General features: G+C 49.4%; 1 protein-coding gene across 1 annotated transcript in view; it reads right to left on the bottom strand.

Annotated features, from left to right (window-relative positions):
* Positions 1 to 25,745, bottom strand: part of CALML4 (calmodulin like 4) — a 73,203-nt gene extending 47,458 nt beyond the window's left edge. Inside the window, exons 1-3 of the mRNA XM_069625119.1 lie at positions 25,493 to 25,745; positions 25,364 to 25,394; positions 9,813 to 9,953 (exon numbers count right to left, since the gene is read on the bottom strand). Coding sequence (XP_069481220.1) covers positions 9,813 to 9,953; positions 25,364 to 25,394; positions 25,493 to 25,735 — 415 coding nt within the window. The 5' untranslated portion in view covers positions 25,736 to 25,745. The remainder of the gene's footprint in view (positions 1 to 9,812; positions 9,954 to 25,363; positions 25,395 to 25,492) is intronic.
* Positions 25,746 to 26,401: the final 656 nt, after the last annotated feature.

Genomic DNA, 26,401 nt, shown 5'->3' with positions numbered 1-26,401 from the left:
GCCTTACTACCGACTTGGCTACGCAAACATTTTCACTAGACAGGTTCCAAATAATTCAGAGAGCTGCAAGGCATAGTGAGTGAGGTAGACCTTTTGGAGGCCTGATATTCGGTGTCAGCAATGAGTTGCTAATAACTGAGTTTAAAACTAAAAAATGCATCCTCAGATTTTGCCTGCTTTCATCACGCTTGTAATGAGGGCAGTGCAACAAGAGATTTTGCTGATTAAAACATATAACCCCCCGAGGCTATAAATTAACTTTAGAGATTATTAAAGAATTGAAAAAATTATTCAGGAGTGGAATAAGACCACCCCAAAGCACTATACTTAATAATGGGAGACCTCAGTTATAAGAGGTTGGATAATCTTTCAATGGTAGAGATGAATGATAATATTATGGAGACTAATGGGTTGGGTGCGAGAGCTATTGATCACCTGGGTGAAGAGGCCACCTTATTTGATCCTTGGGGGGGTGGGGGGGGTTTCTAAACACGTTTTGTCTGCTACAGCTTTATGCTGAAAAGGGAGACCTCAGGCCTGCTCCTTATACGTTGACAAATGGTGTTGTTTCCTCATGGTTGGAGTACGTACTTTTTCCTGATCTAGTATTTTAATTAATTGGTCATTTACAGACTATTCCTTTGATTGTGAGTGACCATAAGGTACTGAGTTTTACTTTGGAAAATAAACAACTGCAAAAATAGGAAATAGAGGTTTCGGGGGAAAGTCTGCCAAATAATAACAAAAAAAACAGCATTTTGAAGGTCTCAAGAGAAAAAGACCTTTTTTTTATTGGCACAAATGCCTTTAAAAAAACAGATAAAACATTACAAATTGTCCTCTCTTCCCTCCTTAAAATGTCCGTGTATCCCTCGGCTATCCAAGCCTTAACATAGTTTGCTTGCGGGCCGCGTTCAAGCCTTCGTCCACTAGGGCCTTCTTTGCTGCGTTATCACAGCTTATGTTCTTGTTTTAGGTATTACATCAGCAGCTTTTTCAGCAGGCTCAGAAAGCGAATTAGGGCGTAGTTCAGTTGCTTCTCCCGACTATCAAACAGTGCTTGCCACCAGGCGTCCGCACTTGGCGTTTGGTATTTCATAAACTGTGGCCCCAATGTCAAGGATCTCTCCCGATGTAATCCCTTGCAATAGAGGGTCAGGTGTTTTAAGGTTTCTTCCCTCTGATTGCAGAATTTACACTCTGTGTTCAAGTCTTCTGTTGTACGTAACTCTCTTGACCACTCTCTTGTTTTAAAAGCATTTAGTCGAAAGTGTATAAACAGGGCTCTGCTGCCATTATCTGGGTACAATTCAATATGATTCTGCGGAGTATTTAGGTTTCTGGCTTCACACGGGACCTCTTTCATTAAGTTGTTAGACGACCTTGAGGCCCCAGTCAAGATCCAATCCAAGCGCCAGACTTTATTTTTTGCAGCATTTGGATTGTCATGTAAGGTTTTTAGATCAATGTCATAGAAAACCAGAATTTCCTTGCAGCGTTTGTTCCATAGAGACAGTAGACACCCGGGATTTCCCTTGCTTGGATTGTGCAATATTTCAAATTGCAAGACCACTTTCTTCATGGTCACCTTTCGAAAGAGAGTCAACAGGTTCCAGCTGATTCGTGCGTTGATTGATATTAAATTTAGCTCGTATCTGATACATGCAGTTGATGTTCCCTTTGGTAGTTGCAAGACTCTTACCCAGAATATGTTTTCTAAAAAGACCTTTACAATGATGCTGTTTTTACGATCAGAAAATTAATTGGTTGCAGTGGGTAGTGTTCTTAATGACTGTCTGGTTGTTCTGTATTTTGAAAATGTTCAATAAAAATGTAATGGAAAAACATAATAATAATAAATTGGGCATTGTAAATCGATCTTTTTCTCTTGAGACCTTTAAGATTAGGTCTTTTCACATAGAACCATGAGACCTCCCTTGCAGCAGTTACAATACAGAGGGGTTACTTCAAAGGAAATATGCACTAGATAAAAGACAGAGTAATGTATTATATGATATAAACATTGCAAACAGGACCAAATGGTTGAAATCTGACGTAAAGAAAGTGCAAAAGGAAAGGGGTGACCCACAAATTCGACAAAAGACAATAAAGAAATTAAAAATGGCTTATAAAAATTCTATAAAATGCTACAAGGATCTGCTAACATTCGCCAATGATTTCAACGACACAATGCCCTCAAGCACTAAGATTCTCATGGTTTTTTTTTAATCTTTATAAATCACAATTGGTGGTCAACTTGGGAAAACAAGAGGGGAATCCTATTGCTGAGTCAGTATGGTTGGAACATATAACCAACATGTATTATAGAGCCCAAGTTTCACTTAAGACTGTGAAGTGTCCAATTTATTCTTTTGAAAAAGCTAGATGATAGTCCTCCTTGGAGGACTTAACCCGGATGATAGAAAGAATAAAACCATCTTGAGCCCCTGGCCCTGAATGAATTACTAATCTGATCATCAAAAAAGATATTAATAACTGGGCCCCTAGACTCGACAAACTCTTCCAGAACATCAGAGAGACGGCTTGTGTCCCTAATAGTTGGAAGGCATCCATATTAATTCCTATTTTTAAAAAGGGTTCTAGAGAGAACCCACAGAACTATAGATTATTAACTATGATGGATGCTGCCTCGAAACTCTTTGCACAATTATTGCTAAAGGAAATAAATTCTTGGACAACTAAGACTAAACTATTGGGGAATCGACAATCGGGATTCAGAAAAGGACTGAGTATCCTTAATAACCTTTGGTCTCTCTTTTATTTAATTCAAACTACTCTAGCTGTTAGAGATGCTGCTCTGTGTATTTCATTTGTCGGTTACAAAGCCGCATTTGATACAGTAGACCGGAAGCTACTTCGGGGAAAACTAGAAAAATGTAATCTAAATCCAATGATCCTACATTTTGCCAAAGCTTTATATTCAGATATGACCCTTCAGTTACGATTAACTCAAGAGGGGCTGCTATCAAAAAAGACAGACACCAACTTCGGTCTTAAGCAAGGCTGCCTGTTGGCACTCATTCAATACAATCTTTATGTGGCCAATGTTGGTACAGCCTTGGAGGGGTGCCATAATTGTCCTCTCCGGATAGGCCAACAAGCGATTGCATGGCTGGCCTACGCGAATGACACCCTGTTATAAGATAGAACTGAGTTTGGTTTACAACAGAGTCTTCAGGCCTGGAGTAAATACTCTAAGGATAATGGCCTGATCAACAATTATCAGAAAACAAAAGTCTTGAAAATGAGTGCCAAAAAGAGGAAGTGTTTGAAATATGTATGGAAGCTGGAAAATGAGCTCACTCAGATGGAGAGCTCTTACACATATTTAGGGGTGATAGTTATTCATTTGTTAAAGTCTAAAGATTTGGAGCAGTGTCTGATTTCAAAAACCGAAAAAAAGTTTAGTGCAATACAGAATTTTATCAGAACTAAGGGAGGTTTTTCAATTGAAGGTTTTCTTAAATTATATAATACAAGTCTGGTTCCAAGCGTATTGTATGGGTTAGAAATATTCACCAATCAGGAAAATAAGTGGCTTTGAAAATTGGAAAGTAAATGATGGTGCACAACGCTTGGTCTGGAGCACTCGGCACCCATTGAGGCAATAAGATGCTAGCTTGGGCTGACATCTCTGGTTACTTTAAAACAAAAATGAACGGGAAGCTTTTCTATGAAAATGTCGTTGCAAACAGACAAACATACTATGTTGGCTAATTTCTCTGTACTTTTAACACAGCGTTTGGGCTCTATTGCCCTGGAAGAATGGGAACGAGAGAATTTCTCCTTTTTCTATTAATAGGCTTTGATTATACTAAGGAGGCAAACATGTCCTTGGTAAAGAAGAACATAACGAGAAGGAGCACAGATATGGGACAGAAATAACAATGTACCCATCCTCTCAAAAAATAAAAAGTTCAACCTCTACGTGATGCAGAGTTCGCCGGTCGAAACTCTGTGCTCTTACTTGAAGAACCTGTATAATGATAAGGTGAGAAGATTCATCACTCAGCTGAGATTACGACTACTCCCTATATATTCAGAAATAGGTGCATGGATTGCTACTCCTTATCAAGCTAGACGTTGTCTTATCTGCAAAATTGAGGTAGAGACTCAGAGACATTTATTTACAGACTGTCCCTGGACTATACGATCTTTACATCCAAGGCTATTTTAATCTGAGACACCAATTGGAAAATTTTAGCTTGGACTAAATATGGGGTCTTTTAGATTCTAGTAGCAGTACAATGTTTAATTTTACTCTGTACCTTAATTGGTTGAAGATGGAAAAAACCCTGAGTGATATGGCAATGGTTTGTCGAAATGTGGTATGAATTTTAACTGCCCTTCTTTTGCTTTGTCTGTTTGTTTTAAGATAAATTAAAGTTCTTAGTTTTACTGCAACATCCTTTTTAGGAGATTGGAATATTGAATATGATCTTGAGAGATTTTAATTGTTCAGAATGAATTGAATATGAATTGCATTAAGTTTTGATTATTGTATTTTGATTGTTAGTATTAAAAGGTTTATTTAACCATACAACACTTTAATAGCAACATTTTTAAAATAAACCTCTTTCCGTGTGACTTCAGCCTTCCTGAAACCCAGACAATTGTGTTATAATTGAAGGTCTCTCCTGGTTCTGTTGCACAATGTAGTTACATATGGTTTTCTGTTGTTTTTATACTTGGAAACACTGCTGCATGAGCAAAAATATATCGGCAGAGCAGTATAATGTTCACCTCCGTCCCTTTAATAGAAATAAGACTTTTCGACACTAACATTTTTAGTTTGGAAAAGTTGTTATTATTCTGTGGCAATCGCCGCTGTATAGTTAAGATACAAAATCAATCGGCATTGACTTTCCTGAAAATCCTATTTCTGATAACATTTGACTCGCCGGACAGATGTAGAATTTTCCAGAACAATTGTCTGCCACGGGCCCCTGCAAACCGTACATTTTTGGAGAAATGTGTGTGGAGTGGTTCTAAAGTTATTAATCATGGGGGAAAAAAGCTGTGTTTGGCCTACTCCCATTCATTTTTCCATAGAGATAAAGGTCCTTTATTCGAACACGCACACAGCAAAGAACGCTCAATGGGTTTGTGCCAAATGAGAAACACATTAGCAGGGATACCTTTTTTGATTTGGAGGAAATGTATCCAGTAGTTTTTAAAAATATTGACAGAAAAGGGAATGCGCCAAAAAAAAGATAATGGGCCTCAATACGAGTCTGGCGGTAACCCTGCCGGTGCTCCCGGTGGGTTGCTCCCGGCGGGTTACCACCGGACTCATAATATTTTACCGGCGCCTGACTTCCCGGTGCCACTGGGACATACAAGTCTGGCGGGCCGGGAAGTCAGGCGCCGGTAAAATGTTGGTCCCCATTCCCATAGAGTCCTATGGGACTCTATGGGAGTGGGGACTTGGACGCGCCAACAATGTTGCTAATGGTGCCGGCGCTTCTGTGAAGTCTGCATACCGTGGCCTGCGCCCGGCCGGGTCAGACCTGTCGGGCGCAGCGGCCCTGGCAGGCAAACTCGTAGTTTGCTGGTCCAGAAACATGGGTGCCGGTGAGCTTACCAGCACCGGCAAACTTGTCATGAGGTCCAGTGTGTGCATCTCACATCATGCATTGCAGCACCAAGTGTTTCAGAAATGAAAAACCGCCCTTTATTTGCAATTCTTTATTCCTGTAGTAATCCTTTGGGAAGGTGAAAAAGACAGGGGCTGAGAAAGATATTTTGAGGAGGGTAATGGGTGGTTTCAGATCAGGGTAGGAGGTTAGGAAGGGTTAAAGAGGTCCAAATGCTTAGTTGGACACTTTGAAGAGTCTGTGTTGAGTCAGTTTGTTTTTGTCTTACCCACAGAATTCCTGTGTGAAAATCGCATCGAAAAGAAGTGTGTTTCGAGTAAGAGGATTATAGAATAGGGTCAGGAGAGATTGGCACAGTGGGATGGGGGAGGGATGTCAAAGGTGTCGACGGTGATAGGGAGGATGAGGAAGACGGTTTCATTTTTCATTATTTACGTATTAATACGGTAATAGAAATATGCTGTGTGTCCATGGGACCGGTTCTCGTGGCAATAGAAGGTGTTGGCACAATGATAGGCATTCTGTTTATGTGGGAAATGATCAGGGAAAAATATAGCTGGGGTGGAAAAGAGTGGCTGGGATTGCCCACTGGCCATTGTTGGTGGGACTAAGGAGACGGGGCTTCAGCCAAAGGCCAAGATGTTGGCCATGGCCAGTAGGATCTATGTGATTATTGCGACCCTCAAAACTGCGATGGCCGAAAATGCAGACTTTTTTTGTTTACACCCTTTAACACCACATATATATGTGGCGGGAGACCCCCCCGCCCGCAACCAGCCCATATTAATATTATATTCTATACCCCCCACATATATATGTGGTGTAAGGGGGAGGGTCTAAAAAAAAAAAAGTCGGCATTTTCGGCCGTCGTAATTGTGAGGGCAACATTTTGGTACGATTCCGGCCACAGTCTTTTATGCAAATTGATGCAGAGTGGAGAGTGGTGTGTTAAAGGTGCTAATTCAGTGCCAGGTAGGGGGACGCACCTACCAACTATGGGAGTAAAGAGGATGCACGGTGGGGGTGGTCACATGGGGGAATAACACAGATACTCCGAGCAACAGACACACACTATAAAGGACTTACCCGGGAATGGTAGGAGGTAGCGATACATTGGATGTAAAACGTGGTCCAACACGCTGCTCTATGATTATCTAAAGGAGGGGAGGGGCAAAAATACGCTTAGTGGGAAATACCTCGGGCGGGCTGGATCTGGAAACTTTTCAACTTAAAACATGTGACCACACAAACCGAGATGTGCAAAGGGGGGGGGGTAGGTGGCTCAATGTACTCGTCATGTGGGAATTAACACAACCGTAACTGGGTGATGTAACTGCAGGGCGGTCAGTCAAACAAGCCTCCCTGCACGGTAGGGGAGGGGAGGCTCTGGTCCAGTTTGCCAGTCTCATGTCCATTGATGCCCCTCGGCAGGTGGCAGTGGGAAAGTAACAATGGACGGAGTGGCGTTCCAAGGAGGACCAAACAGACGGTAAGTTCGTAAACTCTGACGAGGTGGCCAGCCCTCAAAGTAACTACCACATACATTATCTACCCGGTATCATGTGAATGTCCCATTTCCCAGCAGCTGCAGGGTAACTTGTGTTCCGTTCTCAAAGGTGCTGACCAATGGCATTGTATTAAAGTTCCGGCAGTCAGCACAAATGTTGCTCCATTAGTAACAAGATGTTCCGTGGTGGGTTGTGAATACAATTTGGTACCACATGGGGAGTGAGGTGAAGGGGAAAATGTTAAACTGTTTGCTCCAATTATGCTTTTCACTAATTAATCTAACTATCGAGGAGGAGATTGCAAACCAATCAAATTCCTGGGAAGCAAAGAAAAAATGAATCCTCCAACTTGCAAGTGTTTCTCCCGACTATTGTACTTCTTGTACAAATTTTCAGAAATTTTCAGAAAGCCCAACCCTTTTACTAAGAGAACATTTGGAAATAAAATCGGTTATCACACAAAAGAGGTCCAGGGGCAGAGGCCTACTGGGAAATCTCCAGAGCTCCCTATAAGCCAGCCACCCCTGGCCCGTGTGCTGTGGCCTACAGGGAAATCTCCAGAGCTCCCTATAGGCCAGTCCACCCCTGGCCCAGGTGCAGACTCCTACTGGGAAATCTCCAGAGCTCCCTATAAGCCAGTCCACCCCTGGCCAGGGTGCAGACGCCTACCAGGAAATCTCCAGAGCTCCCTATAAGCCAGTCACCCCTGGCCCGTGTGCTGTGGCCTACAGGGAAATCTCCAGAGCTCCCTATAGGCCAGCCCACCCCTGGCCCAGGTGCAGACGCCTACCGGGAAATCTCCAGAGCTCCCTATAAGCTAGTCTACCCCTGGCCAGGGTGCAGAGGCCTACCGGGAAATCTCCAGAGCTCCCTATAGGCCAGTCCACCCCTGGCCCGTGTGCTGTGGCCCACAGGGAAATCTCCAGAGCTCCCTATAGGCCAGTCCACCCCCGGCCCAGGTGCAGACGCCTACAGGGAAATCTCCAGAGCTACCTATAAACCAGTAAACCCCTGGCCCAGGTGCAGACGCCTACCGGGAAATCTCCAGAGCTCCCTATAAGCCAGCCACCCCTGGCCCGTGTGCTGTGGCCTACAGGGAAATCTCCAGAGCTCCCTATAGGCCAGTCTACCCCTGGCCCAGGTGCAGACACCTACTGGGAAATCTCCAGAGCTCCATATAAGCCAGTCCACCCCTGGCCAGGGTGCAGACACCTACTGGGAAATCTCCAGAGCTCCCTATAGGCCAGTCCACCCCTGGCCCAGGTGCAGACGCCTACTGGGAAATCTCCAGAGCTCCCTATAAGTCAGTCCACCCCGGCCAGGGTGCAGAGGCCTACAGGGAAATCTCCAGAGCTCCCTATAGGCCAGTCCACCCCTGGCCCATGTGCTGTGGCCTACAGGGAAATCTCCAGAGCTCCCTATAGGCCAGTCCACCCCTGGCCCTGGCCCAGGTGCAGACGCCTACCTGGAAATCTCCAGAGCTCCCTATAAGCCAGTCCACCCCTGTACTGGACACTTGAAGGGGGTGGGGTGGAGCCACATGTCCGGGTTAAACAATGACCCATGAAGAACCCCCTCTGGTCCCCATGTGGTGTTCTGTTGTACCCCCCCTCACATACAGGTGTTGCCTGTTTTGCTTGATTCTTCTACACTGCTCCCTCTCCCACCCCCTCCAGCCTACTTCTGCAGAAGTCTGTCCTTATACATTATGGTTTCAGAGAAACACCTGTGTATAGGCGCGTTACAAATACCATATCATATCATATCATACCATCACCGTCTTGTGGCCAATGCTGGATTTGACTTTTATGGACTTCATTGATTCACGGTGCGTCAGCCTTTCTCAACTCTCATGCTGGACTTCCTTTGCATCTTGTACTCATGGTGGCCCTGAATCATGCTGTCCCCATCTTCATCTTGTATCCTGGCTTGCAACATTATGTGTTACTACTGACTTCTGCAATTGTATTCACTCTCCCCTCTTGCTTCTCCACTCGTTTTGACCCATTACTCTCTGTTCTCTCCTCCCTTTTGCCCTTTTCCTATCTCCTCCCCTCCTCTTTTCTATGCACTTACTCTATCAGAATTGTCCCTGGACCTATTATGATAGCAACCTCGTCTGTCTCCTCCCCCCTTGCCATGCTTCCAGCCCCCCTACCCCCAGCACTATCTGAAATGTAGCCTAGTATGATAGTCGCTTGTTTTGTTCCTCCCCTCCCTTTCTGCACCCCTCTCCCTCACCTTTTGTTTTTCTCTGGCTCTACCAGAAATGTCGTCAGGCCTAGTACGGTAGACGCCTGTATGTTTCCATTTCCTTCCTACTCTCCCTCTCCCTTCCTTATCTATGTCTTAGCTCTTGCACTATCTGAAATGTCGTCAGACCGAGCACGATAGTTAATTTCACATCCTTACTGTTCATGGCCTGTAAGAATGTTATTGTATTTTCCCTTGTTCCCTCCCTTGCCTTTAAGCGCTTTAACACACATTGTGTATAGGAGCTACATAGAGAAACTATCATATCAGCCACCAATAGTGAACCTATGGTCTCCACCCCATTGGACCTTTCAATGTCATTACACCCATGACTCGCCAATAGACCATTCCGTCTGTGCAGTGAGTGCATTGAACATGATCAACATCCGTTCCTCTAATACCACGAATGATGCGTGATCCAGTCTTTACTCACCGATCTTGTGCACCTGCAGATGTCTGTTGACCTCGGATGGCGTGGGGCACACCCCCAGGCATCGCATCACTGTGATCAGGTCGCTGCCTTTGATCTTCCCCTTCTGGCCTCTGTCATACAGCGAGAAGCATTCCTTGAACTCTGCAGTGAGCGTGGAAAGAGAGGAGGGAGGGTGTGCTTTGAGAAAACCTCGTCCAGAACCCGGAAGTATCAAACTAAGTAACTGTTAGGAGCTGGAAGCAACGCTCCTGCTTCTGTGGGGTGTCTCTGAGTGCACACTTGCACCGACCTGGGATTTCCAGAGAACCGTGACATTACACAACGTATGCACATTGCAGACATGCACCCATTTTAACAATTGCAAGCGTGGCTTACGCATTCATCAATGAACATTTGCATGAAAACATTTCATAACAAGACAGCGCCCTGGACTAATATCCTGGAAGCCTGGACCGTTCTGTAGGAGGCGTTGACCGCTAGTTCTAGATGCGCGTGTGGCCGAGAGCTGCACTGGATAATGCAAGCATGTGAGCTGTGCATGACAGTAGGGAGGGCCAATTGAGTACACTGTGGGCCAAATGTTAGGGACATCAGCGTGATTGCCACATTGGCCTGTATTGCATGCGTGCATTGCAGACGGAAATGCCTTGCAACATGAAGGCATTTAAAAGGAAGGAATACAGAGGTATGGTTCACATAGGGCCTCCTCACAAGTCTGGCGGTAACGGAATAAGCACTGCCAATACCACCCCGCCAGATCATAAACTGCCGCAAATACCGCAGACTGTAAAATAAGCTGGTGCTATTACAGCCAGCCACATGCAGAGCAAACACAGCCGCATCACCAGTCCATGTTCGGCGGTAATAGCATCTAAAAACAGACGCTAATACCGCCGAAAACACAGGGCACCAATCTGAAGGTAAATGAGCACATGTGCCTGAATTGAAGTCACAGGTGATCCCAATCCATCCCAGAGTGCTACATAAGGCACACCCCCATCCCCAACACTGTTTCCAACACCATGCTGCCACTAGACACTGCGAGCTGGGACAGGCAGATGCTCATGCTGTGGCTGGAAGTAGAGAGGCAGGACAACCAGGCCAGGACACAGGAAGCACAGGTGGGAGGAGAGAGGAGAGAGGAGAGAGGAGAGTGGAGGCAGGAGGAGGAGGGAGAAGGGAGGAGGGAGGAGGGAGGAGGGAGGAGGGAGGAGGGAGGAGAGAGGAGAGTGGAGAATGGAAGCAGCAGGAGGAGGAAGGAGGGAGGAGGGAGGAGGACGAAGATAGTGTCTGTCCTACAATTCCTCATAACTGGCACCTTCCAGCACTCAGTGGCCATGATGCACGGCATGGCACAGCCCAACATTCTGCGCAGCGTTGGGCCAGGTGCTCGAAGCCCTCCTGCGGTAAGTGCTACACCACGTCTCACTGCCTACCACCCCAGCCCAATTCTATGCTGTTGCCCAAATTCCAAATGTGATTGCTGCCCTGGACTGTACCAATATTGCACTGGTGGTCCCCAGGCCCACAAAGCAGTGTACGGTAACCCCAAGCACTACCACCCCCTGAATGTGCAGGTGACCTGCAACCCCAACCTGTACATCACCCACTACTGTGCCCGCTACCCTGGTTCCACCCACGATGCCATGGTACAATGGAACAGCACACTGCCAGGACACATGGGAGGCACAGAGGACACCGGACCTGGATAGTGCGTGAGTAGAAAAGCCAGCACACATACACTATGAAGCACATGCCCAAAGACAGAGGGGGAGACAAATAACTACACAAAGGATGGCATGACAAGCAAATGCATTGCCTGTGGCGGATGGGAGAATGGCATGCCAGGGACTGATAGACAATTTCTTTTGACACCTTCACATGGCACAACCCAGGCACGACTGTCTGACACAAACTCGATCATTAAACAAGACAATGGCCCTCATTACGACCCTGGCGGAGTGGGTCTACGCCAGCGGTATTCGCGGCGGACCCTTCCGCCCTACTACGAGTTCCCGTAGCGCCATGGAGCGGTTTCCGCCTGGTTTTTCCGGGCGGAGAAATCCATGGCGCTACGGGACCTTGTTGTTAATTACGCCACCGTATTTTACGGTGGCGTAATTAACGCCTTCCCCACTCCCATTATACCCTATGGGGCAAAAATGGGAATGGGGAAGGGTAAAATGGGGAATGGGGATTTACCGCCCCGCCAAGGTCGGAATGGGGCGGTAAATCTGCCAACCCCCATGGCGGTATCGGCAGCTTTCCGCCGTGCTCCATGGTGCATATTGCACCACGATCTCCGCCAGGGTCGTAATGAGGGCCAATGACACAATCAGGAATGTCCTCGCATTGATGAAGTTCAACCGTGTTTATTGAATGCAGTGCCCCAACAATCCCCCCTCCCACCACCAACTCCCCAGCACACTATCCCCTCCCACCGCCAACTCCCCAGCACACTATCCCCCTCCACTCCCACCCCCACCTCCCCAGCACACTATCCCCCTCCACTCCCACCCCCACCTCCCCAGCACACTATCCCCCTCCACTCCCACCCTCACCTCCCCAGCATGGTCACTCATGCAGATCAGTATCTCAGAGTCCCCTACAAACGTGGCCTCTTGTGAAATAAGGGGAGCCATAAGAGGGTGTCAATGTCCGACTCCGGGGTCTGTGGAGGCTTGCTGCGTGGAGGGCTCGACGGGGTCTGTGGACTATGGCAGCGGGGATGGCTCTACGGGTACTGAGGAGGATGATGATGATGATGGTGGCGTGGATCGGCTCTCTGGGGTCTGGGGTCCTTTGGCAGGTGGTGACACCTGACTGGTGTCCCCCTGTGACTCCACAGTCGCCCTGCCAGCAGGTGTGGCCTCAGTGTCTGAGCCTCCAGCTGCGGGAGTGGGTGCAGTGTGCCTTGCACTGCTCCTAGTGGCCTGTGGTGTGGAAATTGGCTTTGCCCTGCTGTGTTGTGGTGTTAAACAGAGGAACATCCGCCTCAGTGTAGCCTGATTGGGCCTTTACGGGGTGGTGGTGGCAGCAGACCTTGAGGGCTTGGATGTGTCACTCCCAGATTGCCCTGCATCCTCCTTTGATGCCTCTGGCGATCCATGGGTGCCTGTAGGGGACATAGGAAATGTTGTCAGGTATGGTTCCCCCAAGTGTGTTGGCCTGCCAGACAGATTTGCTATGGTACAGGCCAGGACCCCACACAAATGGGCACGGTTGGTCAGGGGGGATTGCATCTGGGCCCAGCATCATGGGGTTGCTTGTAGCGGTGAGTGTGCGACACATGGCCAGTTGATCTTTGGGCTGTGTGTGGGGAGGGCAGGGTGTCCATGCTTGGGCATCTGGCATGCATGCTTGTGTTGCTTCATGCCCCCAGTCCCCCTCCATTCCGGGTGGCACTCGCATGGTGGGGGGAGGGGTGGTGGCTTAGTCCATGGCACTGGCTTGGCCCTATGGGGAAGTGCTGTGCAGCCAGCAAGGCTGCACTGTGGTGCACAGTGATTGGCAGGCTGAGCACATGTCAGTGTAGGGGACGTGTACTTCCCTGTGGCTTGTCTGTCATGCCAACATGAGGCAGGCCAATTCAGCCTGCAACATGCTGGTGTGACTGCTGCACGTTGTTGTGGTTGCTCACACACCTCAATCCCACTGGCAAAGGGTGCGCCAGTAGGGGTGTGGTGTGCCTGACATTTGGTAAGGTCACTTGACACCCCTTCCCGCTGCTGTGATGCTCAGGGCTGCCTCTGGTGCCCTGCCCCGTGGCTGCCACCCCGTTATTCCGCTCTTTTGGCATGCCAAGTTTCTGGGTCTGCTGACATGTGTCCCTGTCCACCGGGGCATCTTATACTGGGCTGTCATTTGTGCATGCACTTGTGTTGGGGGAGGGGGGGTTTACTCACCTGCCTCCTGGCACCCGCCTCCGCACTGCCGACTCCCTCAATTCCTTCTATGTCCAGCACTGTACTGCACTTTTCCGCCCACGCGTTGAGGACCAGTGGCTTCACAGTGCCTCCTCCAGTCGCCAGGGACTCCTGGTGGTGTTGTGACAGCAGTTGCCGCACCCTGACCCTCAGGTCGTTCCACTGCTTGTGGCAGTCCTCTCCATCCCGGGGTACCTTTGCCACTGCTATCACCTCCAGCTGATAGCATGCCAGATGGCTGTCCTGTGCTGTCCAGTGGTCTTCTGCTGCTGACTGCCATAAATTTCGTCACACTGGGCAATGATATCATCTTTGAGGACCACCAGCCAGGGCCATCTTAAGCACTTTTGGGGCCCCAGGCACAGACATCTTTGGGGCCCCCCTCCACCAAACCAAAGGAAATAAGGGATCAAGAATACTGGTTGTGCCCCCCACCGCCCACCCATTGTGCTCCCAACCATTAGGTTTATCTATAGGTTGATATGCTGTCTCGCAGCATAATAAGCACGTTCCCCTTGCCCTCTTCATTCTTGCTCTAATCATAATGATAGATAAATAGCATTTGAAGACCAACATTAGCAGTCTGCAAAGGGGTCACTGTTCTAGTACAAACAGGATACTTTTGATCAATACCACCCAGGAAGGCAGATGTAGTATTAATGCAGGACCATGTGTAAAAGGTACATGTACCCCATAATAGACAGAGCACTCACATTTGCTGCCTCACAGAATGCAAACGCCCTCATGCATGGATAGAGACCACCAATTGGAAGGAAGGAGAACGCTACACATACCGTAACATGGATAGTGGAGGCAGATTAGAAGCTACCAGGAAGGCATCTTTATCCAGACAGGCTGACATTAGTGTTGTCATTAGATATCAAAGGAACAAATGCCTGTGGTGTGCGAAATAAATATGCTCACTATTAACACAGTGAAACCATGAATAAGGCTTTTATGAAGATCATACAATGAGAAGGAAATCACTTGGAAGGGCTGACAATTTTGAAAGGTTTAGGGACTGGTAATGATATGATAGGTAATTTATAACGCACTTAATACCCAGAGGTTTCTAAGCGCGGACCCGGGGATCGAACCTGTGTTTTTCCCTGTGGTCTTGCTTCCAAGGCAAGCACATTGCCCCTGGGCTATCCTCCCGAGACTCAATATTGAGATGTTAGGCAATACAAGATTAAAGGAGATGTCCAGGATCACACATTGGTTAAGGGGTGAAGCTGGGATTTGTGCCAACTCTGCAATTTCTGCATTTGAACACCTTTTCCAGTTCTTACCATGAACTAAAACAATCTCATTTTTATAAACAAAACGGACTTGGAATGTACACAAGTCACATTACCAAACATGACCATTTTTAAACAAAATATTATAGAAGGTTGTTATGCAAAATGGGAATGATTCTAGCTTCATTCTCTCCATCATCAAGGGAAGTAAATAAGAACCAGCATACCAATCGATGTGATTTAACAAATTTAATCTGGGTTTGTCTTTTGTATTTTAAAGCTTTAAATACTTCCAAAACAATGGCTTGTGACATTTTCATTTATAAACGTGCCTAAGAACCTTTGACCTTTACCAAAAAGCAAACCGTTTTTTGTGTCAAACAAGCAGACCTTAAAATATGGTTGCCTGAGGCCTGCAACATATGGACCGCTCTCTTCTGTCTACCAACCCTTCCACCCAAATGGCCTCCATAAGAAGAAAGATCCAGTAATGGGCTAAACAATACCAGAAGCATGTAAGAAGGTAAACCTCACAGAAGACCGCACAGTAAATGTAAGATATGTTAGATGATTTGACCTGGATCACCATCGTCTGCTGGCAAATCCAGGATACAAGCATGAACACGGTTGTTCCATAGTCTTGAATTTGGATACTTATTCACCTCTTGGACTAACAGTTTAGGCCATCATTGGAGTCGATTGGCTAAGTTTTACAACACCTCATCTGAACTAACCGATTTCTAGACCTTCACCATACGGATGATATGTTAGGTTTTATAGCAACCCCTATCCGGTGCAGGTACATTGCTGATATGATATGGCATTTGTAACGCGCCTATACACAAGTGTTTACAAGTGATACTAGCAGATGTTGTTCTGTAAAACCAAGTACATATGCAGGCAGGTTTATAAACTTCAGACATAGGAAAGGCTCAGCCAGCCTTGCCGGAATGTGATTTTCTAATTTTGCATATGAACCCATCTCTGCAATGGGTGCTTCACACACTGAGCTAACTTCTGAACCATTGTGGCACTAAATTTATCAATATGCATTTCACCATTGCCTATTGCACAGGATCAGCATAATTACCACAGGAAGGAAATAATGCTACAGAGTTGTGCCATAAGGAACACGCACACTATGTATACCACAGTGAACACAGAAAGCAATACAGGATGAACTGATCAAGGCAGAATGCACCTGCCACAACAGAAAGGCAATAGGTTTTGAGCCTCAGCAGCATCCCATAAAATATCCTGATGGGTGCTATTTAAGTCTGGTGAACAATGGAATCTTACTTCTTCAGATCAGGAAGGCTTGTGGGGCCCCCTCCAAGGTGGGGGCCCTGGGCAAGTGCCCCTTTTGGCCTCCCATAGAAACGTCTCTGCCACCAGCTCCCCCTCACTGAATTTTGGTTTGGGCAGACAATGTTCTGCCATCTTGTCTTTGATCCTGCAGATATTTGATTGATTGGGTTTTTCAAAATAGGCGCCGCAATTCTTCCCATTCCGCTGATGACGAAATTTCCACTGGCGCTTTCCCTAATGAAAAGAAAACTACGGGAAGTCTAAGTCTGTCAGTCAAAAGTAAACTACTGTCATGGCCGCACCTCTGCCAGAACGAACACAGCTAAATGACCTGTTCTTTGGGAAGGTACCCACTCGAGAGTCCGCAGTCACACTTTAGCTCACTGTACCTTTCACGGATTGAGAATATCCATTTGCATATCAGGCTTTGTCACGCCCACATGGGCAGTCCAGCACCGAAACACTATGCAAACTCTTCTCTGAACAAGAGTACCAACAGCAACCCCATACACATGTTTCAGCCTTGTTGGGCCTCATCAGTGAGGTGGCGCTGTGCCTCTCTGAGCACAGTGAGCAAAGGGTCCACACCTGGATCACCCTATGTATCCTAGCAGGAGAGCGGGATGTGTTGCATTACAACAGGGCACCTGCTGCCCCTTCACCCACCATGCCACCTCGGGGCAGCCCTTGAAAGACTCCCCCGAGCTGGTGGGGCAGGCGGGCTAATGTGGCGCCCCAGGCGGTCGCACGGGGGACCTGGGCCTAAAGCCGACCCTGCTTCTGATGTACTTCCATTTCATGCCTTTCCTCAGCACAGAGACCCGATAAGACTGCATTGCTCTGAATGTGCACTGCTTCATTCACCACGGACCTCATAGTTCTGCGTAAGTCCAAATACACTCTTCCGCACAGAGGACCGAGCAGGGGCCAAACGTTATGGAAGCTGGTCTCATATAGTGCCCGTCCGCCATGTTTGTCGGTCTCTGTGGGCGTAGGTCTGTAAGAAAAAATGGAAGGATGGGGTGTTCGTGGGATAACGCGAGAGGCAGATGCGCAACACGAGGTGTTGATGGGTGTGGCTCGGAAGTACTGGAGACCTGATTGCCGTTCTGTTTTTATGGGATTCTTGGAGGCGCTTGGGAGTATGTTATCTCAAGCATAAAATCGGACTACAGCACTTTGGGCCTAGTTAGCCGTTGATGTGGCGGAGTGTGAGAGGGCTGAAGAGGAGAGCTCAGACAGAGGGCCTCATTATACGTCCGGTGGTATCCAAACGGAATTACCTTTACCGGCACCTGGTCTATCGGAATTACCCGCAGATTACTGGTGCTAGTAAGGGCATGTCAATCCCCATTCCATAGCGGCCCATAGGACTCTGTGGGGGGGTTGCCAGTACCAGCACTGGTAGTACCGGTAATACCAGCTGTTTTTTCCAGTGGGATGCCCGACTTAGTTCCAGCTCTTGGCTGGAGGTAAATCGGGACACCCCACCAGCAAACGTGTACTTTTCCAGTCTGGAAACGTGCCGGTAAACTTAATTGCTGGCACGTTAATTCCGGACCGGCAGACATATAATGAGGTCCATTATTGATGTGCTAATGGCTAGGCCACTGGCGTCTTCTGTGCGGAATGTGTGTGCAGTGTGTGGTTTCTGGCCCAAATTGCGCTCGTCATAATTTAACACACATGCTCCCAAAGGAATACACATCTGGCAATGCCCTATGACAGGGCCTGTGTAGATGACCCAAAGGACTACATTTCCCATAATCTACTTCCTGTATGGACAGTTTCCATATGTTCCGTAACAAGTATTGTCGTTTTGACCATGTTCAAGATGGCCCTTTCCTACATCACCAAGCGACGAAGGCGCAATGGGTCTTTGTGTATAATTAGTTAAGGGTGCCTATACTATAGCAAGGAGCTTGGACTACAATAAAATAACAGGGTTCCCGTTAGATTTCATTTACATATATAGTTTGGTCCTATCAAATTAGGGTGACCAGATAAAAAAAGGGGGGATGGGCAATAGACATAGAAGTAGGACTACAGTAGACACAAACAGGACACTGTTAAAACTGTAGTCCTACTTCTATATTGCTGGCCATTTGCGGGGGGGGGGGGGGTGTTCAGAGGCACACTCCTCTCATTGGATGGGAGCAGCCAGAGATGGGAAGGGGGAGGAAATGGGGGCGTCAAAAGCATTCACCAAGCAGGAAAATCAGCACAGGGCCTGATTTGGGTATTTCTTAATCGGTTCCCGGCAAAAACCAGGACCATAGCCACCTGTCCCTGCAATCCTAGGACAGGGTTTTGAAATCCCAAAAACTCTCGGAACGCCGGGACTAAGGGCAAAATATCAGGGTGGTCCCAGCAAAAGCGGGACGTCTGGTCACACTATATCAAATTGATGTGCACTAATCGAAGGCGCCCTCAATAGTCCTATGAAATCAAGAGTAAATGGAGTGGAGTAACTTTGCTGACAATCTTGGGGTGACATGACATCTAAAGGAAAGGGGCCCCACCAAATGAGGGGGGCAAACTGGTGAGCCACGAAAGTTGGGGAGGAACATAAAACCTTGCCCCCCCCTAAAATTACGCCCATGAGTAAATGTTGTGTAATCAATTTAATAAAAAAGTCAAACTCACATCCTACAAACGATCATATATCTCAAAAAAGGAAAGTGAAGAGCCACAGATACAAGTCAAATATGGATGAGGAATGCAAAGGAAATACAGATAATTAATACCTAAAAGGAAACAAGGAATTATGTTTAAAAAGAATCCAGATCCCTTCTTCCAGAGTTGGGGTTCAGGGGCCCATTACGCCTTTTGCCCGAGTTCTTATACCATCACAAAGCCAACGTGCCGGTCTAGCAATCCTTTCCGTTCTTCTCTGGGATTTCCAGATCCCTTCTTCCAGAGTTGGGGTTCAGGGGCCCATTACGCGCCCCTTTTGCCCGAGTTCTTATACCATCACAAAGCCAACGTGCCGGTCTAGCAATCCTTTCCGTTCTTCTCTGGGATTCCAGAGCCCTTCTACCAGTGGCCTGTATCACGTTTCATATGGCTGCCTGCGCATGCTGCCTGTGCATGGCAGGCAGGCTCAGCAGAGAGCTCCAGTAATGGCTGCCTCTGTGGGTTTTCATGTCAGCCACTATTACCAATCACTGCGACGCCCGCCTGTGTGCTCTGCTGTGGTCCCCATAATGTGGGGGCTCAATACCTCCAACTCTCTCTTCCTAAATACCTCCCCTCTCGAGCTCTCCGCTCACCCGCCTCCAACTCCCTCAGGGTCAGTCGCTTCTCCAAGCAACGAGCTGGGGGTAGATCTCTATCTTCGGGTGGAGCCTCCCTCTGGAACAGCCTCCCTGCCCCCCTGAAACTTGAGGAGAACCATCTCCGGTTCTGGAAGCACCTTAAAACCTTCCTCTTTGCTTCTGCTTGCTCCCCCTCTCCCGCCTGCGGAATTCCTGGCTGACAATGAGACTGCACGGGTCTCCGGCCACCCATCGAAACTCGGGCCCTAGCCCTGCCAGTTGCACGCTTGCCCTGCCTCCCTGGCAACCCTGCACTGGCTGCTGTTTTCTGTATCCCTACAGTCCCCCAACCAGCACTTATGTTTGCACTTACCCTGCACTTGCCACCAGCTGGCCGTTCTTTATTTATTTTATGTGATTATTATTACCCCATGTACTGCACTCCCCCCCCCCCGCACTTTCTTTCTGCCGTCCTTTGCACTTGCACAATCTCAATGTCACCTGGCCTAGTAGGATCATTGTCTGTCCTCCCTTGTCTCCACCCTTGCCTCGTCGTGCCTTGAAACACTTGTGTATAGGCGCGTTATAAATGCCATATCATATCATAGCATATCCACAGGGAGTGAATGCAGGAACGCATGCACCGGAGTCGCCAGCCATGCATGCACCCGAGTCGCCAGCCATGCAATTGCCAACCCTGCAGTGCAGACCCCAGACGTCATCAGCATCTGCTCGGCCTGATGCTTTGGCCCAGTAGGGTCGAGAGTGCAAAAGGTTTCTGCAAATGTACTGCCACAGTGCCTAGACGCCTAGATGCCCGAGGGCTTGGTGCACTCTATAAATGAATAAATAAATAAATAAACAACCAAAAGGACCTATTGTTACAAAAATGAGGTCAGCCGACATAGGCTGGTGTTGTGTGGCCTGTTTCTCTGCAATGGCCATTTGCAGTTACCTCGCTCCCAGCACACAACATGTGTCTGCATTTGTCCAATATGACAACTTGCTGCCAGGCGACACCTGAGTTGCTAGTCAAAAAGGGGCCCCTTCCCTGTGCAGGGCCCCAACCGAGCCGCCTGATGAGGAGTTGTTGCCGATCTTCTCAAGCATACCCAGACATAGGGCCTCATCCCGAGTCTGGCGGTAACCCTTAAATGCGGCGGTAGCGCTATTACCGCCGCATTTAAGGGTCCGCCAGATCATGGCTTTGGCGGATTTCCCCCCAGCTCTGAGCTGGGGGGAAATCTGCAGCGAAATTGCAGATTTTCAGCACGATTACCGCCGGCGGGAAATCCGCCGGTGGTAATCGTGCGAATTTTCCCCATTGGGCTCAATGGGGAATGAAGAATTCCCGAATGGGCCCAATGGAGAATGGGCAATAACCCTTCCGCCAAACCCGTGATCCGGCGGTAGGGCTTTTAGCGCAGGCGCTAAAAGCGCCGCTGTTACCGCCAAACTCGTGATGAGGCCCATAGGCTCTGAGCCTGCTGCCTGGCTGCCGACAGCTAACTTCCGGTCTGATAATGGTGTCCTGTGTTCACTGTAGTATGTAGAATGTGTGCGTTGATCTTGCCACCACGTGTGTAGCACTTTCACTTTTCTTTGGGGATCACACGGATCACGTGCAATACAGTTGAAATGCATTTTGGTCCGTTTGCGTGCTATGATGTTTTGGGAGATAGCTCAGTGCGTTAAGTGCTTAACATAGAGATCTGTGTTGGTATGCCAGATGATAGTATCAAATCGCAGCAGTTAGATTTATAAAGGTGAGTCTATAAACTATGGGCAGATAGCACGGGGAATAGAGCGCTCGCTTTGAAATCCGTGCAGAGCCTGACAACGCAGGGGCCAAGCTCAGCCCTTCATCCTTCCGAGGTCTGAGCAGCACACACCGTGGGTAGTAATAAGCAGCGGGTTCATGCTAAATTATTATTATTATGGTGATGGCAACACCTACTGTTCTACAAAACAACATGCCTGCACCAGAACACGCTGTGTAGAAACACTGGGTCAGCATTGTGCATGCACAAGGACGTGTTCCTTCCCAAGGGCAGGGTGCAGAATAGCAATTCATTTACACCCCTCCCTGGCGAAGAACATACACCTACGGGTCTCGTCTCAGCGCTATTTAAATTTAAAAAAAAGTTTCAAAAACATTTATAACACATGAGTGAGAAGAAGTGCTTAGATAGCCGAATTGGAGACAGTGGAATTAAACTGGTGATGTTGGCATGGGGCGATGATGAGCGGATCTGCCCAGGATCACAGTATCGCACTGCGCAGATCTGCCCAGGATCACGGTATCGCACTCAGCGGCTCTGCCCAGGGTCACAGCATCGCACTGAGCAGATCTGCCAAGGATCACAGTATCGCACTCAGCGGCTCTGCCCAGGATCACAGTATCGCACTGAGCTGATCTGCCTAGGATCACAGAATCGCACTGTGTGGATCTGCTCAGGATCACAGTATCGCACTCAGCGGATCTGCCCAGGATCACGGTATCGCACTGAGCGGCTCTGCCCAGGATCCCAGTATCACACTGAGCTGATCTTCCTAGGATCACAGTATCGCACTGAGCGGCTCTGCCCAGGATCCCAGTATCACACTGAGCTGATCTTTCTAGGATCACAGTATCGCACTGAGCGGCTCTGCCCAGGATCCCAGTATCACACTGAGCTGATCTTCCTAGTATCACAGTATCGCACTGAGCGGCTCTGCCCAGGATCCCAGTATCACACTGAGCTGATCTTCCTAGGATCGCACTGAGCGGCTCTGCCCAGGATCCCAGTATCACACTGAGCTGATCTTCCTAGTATCACAGTATCGCACTGAGCGGCTCTGCCCAGGATCCCAGTATCACACTGAGCTGATCTTCCTAGGATCACGGTATCGCACTGAGCGGCTCTGCCCAGGATCCCAGTATCACACTGAGCTGATCTTCCTAGTATCACAGTATCGCACTGAGCGGCTCTGCCCAGGATCCCAGTATCACACTGAGCTGATCTTCCTAGTATCACAGTATCACACTGAGCTGATCTTCCTAGGATCACAGTATCGCACTGAGCGGATCTGCCCAGGATCATAGTATCGCACTGAGCAGATCTGGCCAGAATTACAGTATGGCACTCTATAGTACAGTATGTCTTGCAAAAGGTTTGCTTTTTCACTTTTTGGAGCCCTTCTCTAATTCCCTGTAAGTTCTTCCTTTTCTTATAGACTATTTGAGGTGGAAGAGACGATCAAATGGCACAAGCCTCTCGCAAGCCTCTCGCAAGCCTCTCGCACGCCTCTCGCAAGCCTCTCGCACGCCTCTCGCAAGCCTCTCGCAAGCCTCTCGCACGCCTCTCGCACGCCTCTCGCAAGCCTCTCGCAAGCCTCTCGCAAGCCTCTCGCACGCCTCTCACAAGCCTCTCGCAAGCCTCTCGCACGCCTCTCGCAAGCCTCTCGCAAGCCTCTCGCAAGCCTCTCGCACGCCTCTCGCACGCCTCTCGCAAGCCTCTCGCACGCCTCTCGCAAGCCTCTCGCACGCCTCTCGCAAGCCTCTCGCACGCCTCTCGCAAGCCTCTCGCAAGCCTCTCGCACGCCTCTCGCAAGCCTCTCGCAAGCCTCTCGCACGCCTCTCGCACGCCTCTCGCAAGCCTCTCGCAAGCCTCTCGCACGCCTCTCGCAAGCCTCTCGCACGCCTCTCGCACGCCTCTCGCACGCCTCTCGCACGCCTCTCGCAAGCCTCTCGCACGCCTCTCGCAAGCCTCTCGCACGCCTCTCGCAAGCCTCTCGCAAGCCTCTCGCAAGCCTCTCGCACGCCTCTCGCAAGCCTCTCGCACGCCTCTCGCAAGCCTCTCGCAAGCCTCTCGCACGCCTCTCGCACGCCTCTGGCAAGCCTCTCGCACGCCTCTCGCAAGCCTCTCGCAAGCCTCTCGCACGCCTCTCGCACGCCTCTCGCAAGCCTCTCGCACGCCTCTCGCAAGCCTCTCGGACGCCTCTCGCACGCCTCTCGCAAGCCTCTCGCACGCCTCTCGCAAGCCTCTCGCAAGCCTCTCGCACGCCTCTCGCACGCCTCTCGCAAGCCTCTCGCAAGCCTCTCGCAAGCCTCTCGCACGCCTCTCGCAAGCCTCTCGCACGCCTCTCGCAAGCCTCTCGCACGCCTCTCGCAAGCCTCTCGCAAGCCTCTCGCACGCCTCTCGCAAGCCTCTCGCAAGCCTCTCGCACGCCTCTCGCACGCCTCTCGCAAGCCTCTCGCACGCCTCTCGCAAGCCTCTCGCAAGCCTCTCGCAAGCCTCTCGCACGCCTCTCGCAAGCACGCCTCTCGCAAGCCTCTCGCACGCCTCTCGCACGCCTCTCGCAAGCCTCTCGCAAGCCTCTCGCACGCCTCTCGCAAGCCTCTCGCAAGCTGGTTATCACATTTGAAGGTTTAATACACAAAACTATTGGCTCTTTTTCTAACAATTCAAATGTTGTTCTTCGCATGATGGTTGATGAACAATCTGCAGCCCTGTGTCAAAACAAAGTCTCTATAAGCAAGTGACCTTATCACACGGTTTCTTGTGTTGGCGCCTTTCCATTGCAGCAGCAGGAACCCGCGGCTCCTCAGTCTCGCGTCATGTGGGGGTCCGCTCGCTGCTCGCAGAATTCCATTCCTGATGCAGAAAATCAAGCAAGAGTCCTGCTCCCTTTTTGCGCGATAACACTTTGCTGTGAGGATTCTTAGTGTTGCATATTAACAGTGTCATGTGATCTGTGCACTTTCCAGACAGATCTTAAACAGCAGTCTGTCTTTTAGTTCTAGGAATCCAGACGTGTGGAAGTAATTGCACCCTTTTGAGCTGGAGGGCCGGTGGTACAAACGGCATTAGCATCATTGACCAAAACATATTTGCCCGAATTCTTTTGACCTGTTTTTTGGTCAAATGTAATTAAATAGATATATAGAGTTGGGTAAGGGTATAGATGAGTAGGAGGGGCTGGGGGGGAGGGAGAGGAGGGGGTCTCCCACCGCATTTTAGACCGAAAAAAAGGTCAAATAAATTCGATCCAATGTGATTAGGTGAAATGTTTTAGGTCAAATAGACCCAAACCCTGGTAAACAATGTGGCCAGGTGCTGGAAGTGTGCACCCCTTAACCAAAGCAGGTGACCCCGAGAGGGCCATGTAATAGCACATTGTCACTGTCAAGATATTTCTGAATGATCAGTCCCCAGAAATGATTTAGTTCCCAAAAATATATCAGGGGCAACATCTGTGACAGAGAGAGAGATTGAAAAGGGGGAACAAGCAAGCGACAGAGCTGCGTGGGAGAAGGGGGGACAACCTATCAGAAATGAGGTTAGGCAATCGAAGGATAGGGGGGGGGCTATAAAAGAGCTCTGGGCTTGAGGGCCCCGACTGGTGACCCAGGTGTGGAGTCACTAGAGCCACTGATGGGGGGGGGGGCTGGGGGCGAGAGCGGCGTGCCTGAGAAACGCCCCCCCCCCCGAGCAGAACGCTGCGTGTACTGGCCCTATCAGGGGGACACTTTCACGAGAAGGGCATCATTCATGGCACTGCCCCTTTCTAGGGACCTCGCAGCTCTACTCAGGCCCGGGAGCGAGCGCACATGGCCAGGTAGCCCTGGGAGCTAAGGCGCCTGCTGCAGACATGTTGACTACTGGCCGTCCGACTTGACCTTGCCTGCTCGCCTGCGACCTGTGGGTTGGGTGGTACTGCGCAGAGGCGTGGCCAGGCTTATCTAACAAGTGGGGCCCAGCGCAGCGACATCTGCAAAGCCCCCCCCCCCCCCCCCAGCCCTCCAGCAGTACTGACTGAGAGATTCTCATACGTACCGTTGATTTCATCCTGGGACAGGAATTTCGTCTGCAGGGAAATAAAGAAAGGTTCTGAGTGAGGCCCACAGCTGCTGCTGATCACCTGCCCCCCCCCCTCTGCCCCCATAGTGAGGTGTGCCCACTCACCATCTCGCCAGCCTCCTGGGACCCCCTCTTCCTGCTGGCTCCGGGCGCAGAGAGACACTGTACACCTGGCCAAGCCCGCTCCCTGCTAGTCCCAAAGTCCACCGGGGCAGGGAGGCGGTGGGGGTAATAAATGCGCAGCCATGGCAACGGGAAGCGATCCCCCGCAGCTCGTGTGACATCCGCCGCACCTTTGCCTCTCAGGTGAGCCTGCTTCCCAGGCAGGCCTTCTGAGGCAGCACACATGCTCCTGTGCCAGCAGGGGGCGGCACCGCACTACAATTACATGTATATACATCCAAGGTCCAGTTTCTGCTGTTTGGTCTTGATAGCAGGCCTTTAAGTGGGCAGGGGCTAGCTGGGGCCAAGCGCCGGCAGTCTCCAGAAAGGGACCGAGGTGGGGTTCACACCGAGTAGCCCCAGCCATGCCGACACCTCAGGAGCCCGTGTAGCCAAAGCCCTGCACAGTTACACAGACTGGAGGTACTGACATCTGCAGACAGCCGTGTACCCGTGGCTTCAGCTGCACGGCTGCCAGATCACTCTGAACTCTGAAACAGTTGGAGGGCGCAGTCTCTCCTTTTGTTTCTGAGTAAAGAGTCATCACACAGCATGAAGCCTCGATTAAAAGGCTTCATGCTGCGTGATGACTCTTTACTCAGAAAGAAAAGGAGAGCCTGGACCCTCCATCCCTCCTTCTATTTTGGAGTACAGAGTCATCACGCAGCAGGCAGTCCTTTCATTCAAGGAGCACGTGGTTTTTAACCAAGAGGCGCCTTGAATGAAAGGGCTGCTTGCTGCGCGTAAGGGCTGGAGCGCACCTAAGGTAATAACGCCTGTGCTCCCCAGCTTCCCTGCTTTCACCAGCCCCCTCCCTCCCCCCGTTTGGCGAGAGAGAGGTTCTCTTTAGGG

The sequence above is a fragment of the Ambystoma mexicanum genome, chromosome 11 (genome assembly GCF_040938575.1).
Source record: "Ambystoma mexicanum isolate Mex_15411 chromosome 11, UKY_AmexF1_1, whole genome shotgun sequence".
NCBI lineage: Eukaryota > Metazoa > Chordata > Amphibia > Caudata > Ambystomatidae > Ambystoma > Ambystoma mexicanum.
This window is presented reverse-complemented; position numbering and strand designations above follow the sequence as displayed.